Source organism: Mastacembelus armatus, chromosome 6, assembly GCF_900324485.2.
Source record: "Mastacembelus armatus chromosome 6, fMasArm1.2, whole genome shotgun sequence".
NCBI classification, from domain to species: domain Eukaryota; kingdom Metazoa; phylum Chordata; class Actinopteri; order Synbranchiformes; family Mastacembelidae; genus Mastacembelus; species Mastacembelus armatus.
The window spans coordinates 10,138,625-10,145,611 of record NC_046638.1 but is presented as its reverse complement, the minus strand read 5'-3'; the positions used below and the strand labels follow the sequence as shown (position 1 = coordinate 10,145,611).

The following is a 6,987-nucleotide window of genomic DNA, read 5'->3' as shown; positions in this document are numbered from 1 at the left end:
CCCACTAGCCATATTTCAAAATGTTAAAGGCTTGTCAAGGATTGACACATTTGCTGAGCATAATTAATGCAAGTTTTGCCTATCACTGATTGTCTCGCTTCTTCTAAAAGTCAGCGCTGACAGCCTGCTGTGGGAGAGGATGAACTAACTTGTGTCCATGTCCTCATTCTGTCCGCGCAGAGAGCCTGAGTTTTCAACACAGCTCACTAGCACGATAACTGCGAGCATATATATATATAAAAAAAGAATAGAATAAAAAAGTAAAGCCAATTCCCAATATCCTATCTCCACAACAAATCTGACAGTTTCTCTTATGAGTGAGCATAAATCCACAAGATAAACGCATAAACAAATAAGTTGTTTGTGTGGAGTGGAAGCCAGATAAAGGCCAGGGTTTTATGAAACACTTGCTTCCTCTTGACAAATACCCAAACAACAAACACACAGTAAATAACAGCACCCTGTCCGTATCAGTTCCCTACTTGAGGTTAAGTTGAGTTTATTGCAGAGGCCACTGCCTGCATGCATTAAGCAAATCATAAATTATACATGCTAATTACCTTGGGCCTCCACTTTAATGAATTATTTTAATTAAACTACAACATTGGGGTTTTGCATGTGGTCTATATTTCATCCCCTGCCTGTGATGACCTTCTTCTTTGTCTAAGTAGAACATAGTTGAGAGAACAAGGACAATGCAGACTTGGATTATACAACTGAGTTCATGCTGATGTGACCGGGCTGTGGAAAATATCACCTGCACAATAGGCTGAAATAGCAACAACAGATTTTATTGGTGTCATGGAAGAAAAATAAAGCAATAACAATAATAAAAATAATAATAATAATGATAAATAGAAAGAAAAAAGTCTGCAAGCTTGTTTGCAGATTTAAAATAATAATTACTTTTTTTAAGGGTTCTATTCAGAGATAAGTGTTTTTATACACTTTAATTTCAAGAGTACCAGTATTCAGACATGAGTTTTTCATAGCTTTACAATATTGTATTTCTCTTACAGTTGTAACATTATTTTTAATGCAAGTGATTTAATATTCTCACATTGTCACTCTGAAGGGTTAAATGCATTGTTTTATTTGTAACTGGAATGAGTATCACTCAAACCAATACCTTCATTTTTCCTTTAGACTGACCTCACCACATCGAACATTTCAGAAATTTCCTTGGAACCTTAGCTCCATGCACTTTAAAAAAAAATTATAAGATGACAGGTTGTCTCTTTGTAAATTATGTCATTTGGATATTAGTAGTAATTCCTGAAATGAAAACTTTGGGTTACTTTTACATGTACATGTTCTGAGAGGAATTTACAATGAATGACTTCTTATTCACAAAAGTTCTTTTCAAACATTTATCAGTATATTACATAAACCATTTACTCATAACAGTAAGATACATATCAAATAAGAAAAAGTTACAGGCAAACCCAAATACACAGAAAAAAAAAACTATTGCACAAGTGCAAATGTGTATTAAATATATATTACCAATATATGTTGGTAAAGTTTTTAAGTTTTTAAATTAGTTTTTATACACTTGTGTGGTGCAGGTGTTACTGGTGCTATTACCTGTTTTAATATGCTCAATTATAAAACTTCCATCTGTTTGTTAATGTGAGTTTAAGGTAAGTGTCACAACCATCCAGAAAAAATAAATCTGATTCGAAATTAAATGTTGTAGCTAATCTGGCTTTGCAGTTTCAATACATGTAATGATCCGGAGTCGGAATTAATGTTACACACACAAATGCACCAAATGGAGAGAGAGAGAGAGAGAGAAAAAACTAACACTGTTGTACAAACAGTCCGTGGGGGAGGGGTGGATTTAAATTCCAAAAGGGTCTCGCAGCTCGTTTCCTAGTTCCCCAGTCAGCAATGTGTTTGTGAAAAATCAGTCTTTTTGTCTTGCTGAAAAAAAGGCTAAATCTACATTGGTGGCCCAGTCTAAGTTTGCTATTCTTTGCACTTTCAATCCAAGTGAATGGGGGAGAATGAAGTGGCCCGAGACCCTTTATTTGATCTACTCGATTGCATAAAGTGACGGAATTCTAATGTATTTGTTTAATACCCCCGAAACAGGCAGTTGTTTTCTATAGGAGAGGCACATATTTGTATTTAAGCCTCTGAAAACAAATAAGAAAACGTTCCAATGTATTTTGCGCTTTCCTGCAAATATTCCTCTGTTTGTATTGATTAACCTGTTGAATAATAGGACAGAAAACAATTACAAGGCCGAAAATACCAGATGCAGTCGTTGCCCTTTTTAATTTTTGAAGTCGAAAAATGAAACAGTATTAATGTGGCCTTTTTGTGCAGCCTTTCTTTTTAACACATTTAGAAGCATTTTGTTTATTGTTGGGCTTAATTGTGTTTAGCCTACAGCTTGATGAATGAGCCCAGTTGTCTACGCTGTGACCATGGCATCGCAACTCCATGCATCCTAATGGACTGCACGATTCATTTCTCTCCCCAGCGTTTCTCTGAGACTCCCACACTCTGAAATCATACAGGTCCGTGTAGAAAACAAATAAAAATTAAAATTAAAGCACATTACTATTATTATTAATATTAATATTATTATTATTAAATAAAAACGTAAAGCTTTGTATCCTATAAAAAGGTTTTTTCTCAAATGAATAGCAGTTTCATTCAATAATAATAATAATAGTAACAATAATAATGTTAGTGTCATCGTCTTAGATTAAATCTTCAGAAACGTTTTTGATTGTTTACTTCACTTTTAATGAGAAAATATTTCGATGACCATTTTTTTGTTCCAATTCATTTGCAGACTGTTTGCATGCATGCTAGCAAAAAAAATAAACAAACAAAAACAGAACAACAACAATAACAACAGCAGTAACAACACAAATTTTTAGAATGCATGCTTGACCTAAAAAAAAAAAAAAGTACAAATTTACAGCATCTGATACACATGGTCACCACAGCCTTTTAAATTAAATGCTTCACCGAATATTTTCTGGAAAATAGATATCTAAGACATAAAACTAAAAAGTGCATTTTACAACATTTCAGTATTCAGTGTTTTTGCAGTATTCACATCTTGCGTTTCGAGGACGTCTCACGATACTACTTGTCGAGTTTGAAAAGATTTCCTAACTCAGCTTGCTTTCTTTTTTTTCTTTTTTTTTTACAGGAATGGCGAGAACAAATCTAAAACACTATTCCTATTTGGTATATCCTTATCCATCATTCCCATATTCAAAGCAAACAACAACACAGAGCCGTGTCGGCTCATAGTCTCGCTGACAGTGGTCACACAGAAACGATGCAAAAAAAAAAAAAAAAAAAAGTTTTGTTATTTGATCAAGGTGGAATTGCAAGCAGTTAAGCCAGAACTGGTGGTGCCAAAAACAAACGCCCCCCCCCCCCCTAAATCCCCATCGGTGGCTCCAAATTTCAACACTCACATTTCACAATAAACCGAAAAATAGAACTATCAAATAATTTATATTTTCAAGAGCAATATTTCGCTGTGCGATTCTGTGCTGGATTTCTATGACACAATTTAAAGCGACACATTCAACACATATACACAAATAAATCGATATGCAACTGCAACTCGCCTTGATAGTTTCCGACGACAGAAAATATAAACTTTGGGTTTTGGTAAAAGGGGGCCTAGGAGCCAGCCAGCAGTTCGTGTATAGGAAAAGTTCAGCTGGTCAGTGCACAGCCACGGACTGCAGCGTGGAGGGGCTCGTCAGAGTCTCGCTCGGGGTCGCGGGGCTGCTTTGGCTCGTCGCTGTCTGTGGGGACGTCGGGCTCAGGGACTGTGGGGAGTTTGATAGAAACGCGGGGATGTGTGGAGGTAGCGCAGAGAAACCGGGCATGGACGTCGGGGTGGGCTTGATTGGCACGGGAATAGCCGGTAACGACTGTCCCCCGTGACACAGGGACTTGATGGGCACGCCATAGGCACTGTAATCGCTGCTTGCCATGGAGATTGGAGCCGCCGTGTCAATCACGCTGGTGTTGTACATGTGGGGCCAGGCTGTCGTCAGCTGGTTGTGGAGAGGGTACCCGGCAGACATGGACTGCATGGTGGAGAACGCCAGACTTCCAGGGACTTTGTACTCTCTGGCGATGATGTTCTCGATGGCAAACGGGTGTTTAAAAGTTGATGTCTGAGACACTCCGAGGTTGTAAGTTGACATTTGGGGAAGGTGTGTGCCAGTGGCTGCCAGGGCGCTCAGTCTCAGTTTGGCTTGCTGTTGGAGGTAATGAGCAGCATCCGACTGCTTACTCGGTGCCAAATGATCGGATGCAGGCAACACTTTGAACCTTTTGCGGCGTCTCAAGAAACTTCCATTCTCAAACATGTCCCCGCAGTTGGGGTGTAGTGCCCAGAAACTGCCCTTACCTGGCTGATCTGGGCGCCGGGGGATTTTGATAAAACAGTCGTTGAAGGACAGATTGTGCCGCAGAGAGTTCTGCCACCTCTGAGTGTTTTCTCTGTAATAAGGAAATCTATCCATGATGAACTTGTAAATTTCACTGAGGGGCAGCATCTTCTCTGGGCAGCTCTGGATGGCCATGGCAGTGAGGGAGATGTAGGAGTACGGCGGCTTCTGGTCGCTGTACGTGTTCCTCCCCGGGCGAGGCATCCTCGATATTTTCTGAAAACCAAATCAAAATACTCTCCCTTAATTCCTTGGTGAAAGCTCGCAGCTCTTCATGAAAACAACCGCCGAGGAAAGTTTCGATGCAGGCAAAGCTGGAGTTGCGTCGTGCGTAAAACAGCCAGATTGAGCGTCTCTGCAGTGTGCAGGCGGGCGGACGGTGCACATTTATGGAGTGACGGCTGCTGTAAGTCTTTCTTGCAAAGTAAGTCGGCTTGTCCCGCTAGCAAAACTGAATAGACTTCATTTGGCGTCCTTGATAAGACGAACTAAGTGGATGCCTCCATGGCCTTCCTCTAACCATCTGATAGTTTTATGTAGTGACATGAGCAGAAAAGACCCCTGTAGAGGCGCTCCATTAATGTGCCACCTCTTTGCTATCACATGACAATTGCCATGGGAGGAGGGGGCTGGGAGGAAGGCATAATCTGGTTTCATTTACACCTATTTACATGGACACCTTGGGCCAATGGAAATCATTTCCATTTGAAGACAGAAAATGGGGTGAAAAGGCTCGGCAACCGGAATTGAACTGCGATGGCACTCAGTGTGTGAAGGTATGCGCTAACACTTCTTCAGCGGACTTCATAGTTACACTTCAATTGTACATAGGGAATATTAGTGGTCATAAAAAAAATCGGCACGTTGTAATGTGATAATATTCTGTCATTATACTATTGAATTTGAACTATCTGTGCTGCTGCTCAGGTAGATGTGTATTGCATTTGACCTCAACATGGATTTATTAAAATATTTGTTTTTGTAGTGGTGCGTGTATAAGAACAGTTTAAAAAGGGTTTTCCACAAGGTGCTTTATGCCACATCATTTTTATGATGGGGATTTAAATAAAAAATTATGATTTTATGGACAAAATGCTGAGAAATGCATTTGTTATTCTTTTTTTTCTACCTACACTCTAACACTGTTTATGAAATGCAGACGCCATAATAAATAATTTGCCATGAGCAAGTCTGTTGATGGGCCGACTATTAGTTTTTCTCATCTAATTTCGCCCAGAGCTAAGCAAAGGAAGTAGACGGTATGAAAACATCAACACAATGCAAACAATACTGTTCAAACTCCAACTTCATGAGGCAATCGGGTCTATTGTGTTTATGTAAAGACGATTCAAAAGTACTTCAGAAATGCAAATAAACTCTTGAGGATGGCGTGGTGAAAACTGTATAAAATATCCATAAGTCAATTATATGAATGTGAAAACCAAATGGGAAGCCTATTTTGAGCTATTGCTATTCAAGCTTTTGGCCAGGGCCACCTTTCCGCTTGGAGGGTTTGCAATGCCAAGGACCACACACACTCACACGCAGATTTGCTCATAATTTATGCTAATTTCCCCCCATAAATCCACAATGCACCCCATCACCAGTCTGACGGATTACGAAAAGAATCGCATTGCGGGGGGACACCGAGGTGTTTTCGAGTATAGGCTGAAGCAGCGTCCACTGTTTAACACTCTAAAACCCTTAGTCAATAAAAAGAAAAAGGGAAAAAAGCTATTATATAGTTCTAGTAATGTTTGATATGCAATCATTTAATAGGCTACTTCATACTGTGGGAGGTTATAGCCTACTTATTGTGAGAACCAGGAAAAAAAGTCACAATTTTTCAGTGTCAAGTGTATAGTGTGAAACTTGCAGCGTGCAGTTCCGTTATTTTTTCCTGCAGAGTGGCTTTTAACACCTGTCATTTCCCATTAATGTTCTAGTGAAAAGGTTTTGTCCAAAAGGAAGTGGCCCAGTCGAGCCATCTGAAACAGCGCGGATAATGACACACCGCCAAGTACCAAACATCTTCTGACATCCAGCCTTTTCACTCATTCAGTCATTACAAAAACACTTATTACCGGCTCTCACTGAGATGAATATGTCCGCGCACAAAGCGCTCGGAAAGGTATGCAAACTGAGATACTTTGTTAACGTGCACAAAATGCTGATTGTGGAATGTGACTAATATGAACTAGGTGCAAACACTCAGCAGTGCGGCGAGTCGTTTTGAACGTCACAGAAGCTATTAGATCTTTTACGCACGAGTCTAGATTTAAAAATGCATTCTTCATTTCCCTTGAAATGGCTAATATGCGTCATTTACTGCAAACTTGCTCCCATGCCAGTTTGCGCCTCGCAAGTTAACCTGCAGCACTCGCATTAACCAGCCGCGCCACAGAGAACATTTTTTCTCTCTCTCCCTCTCCCTCTCTCTCTCTCTCTGTCTCACACACACACAGAGATGCAGTGGCTTTTTGAGCTTCAGGGTTATGGGATATTGGTAGGCCCTTTGTCCCCGACGAATGCACACACTGAAAAT

The 6,987-nt window shown here is 39.9% G+C and overlaps 1 protein-coding gene across 1 annotated transcript; it reads right to left on the bottom strand.

Annotated features, from left to right (window-relative positions):
- Positions 1–3,704: 3,704 nt before the first annotated feature.
- Positions 3,705–4,646, bottom strand: foxb1a (forkhead box B1a). Its single transcript, XM_026311912.1, has one exon. The coding sequence runs from the start codon at positions 4,644–4,646 to the stop codon at positions 3,705–3,707; it is 942 nt and encodes a 313-aa protein (XP_026167697.1).
- Between the last annotated feature and the right edge of the window lie 2,341 nt (positions 4,647–6,987).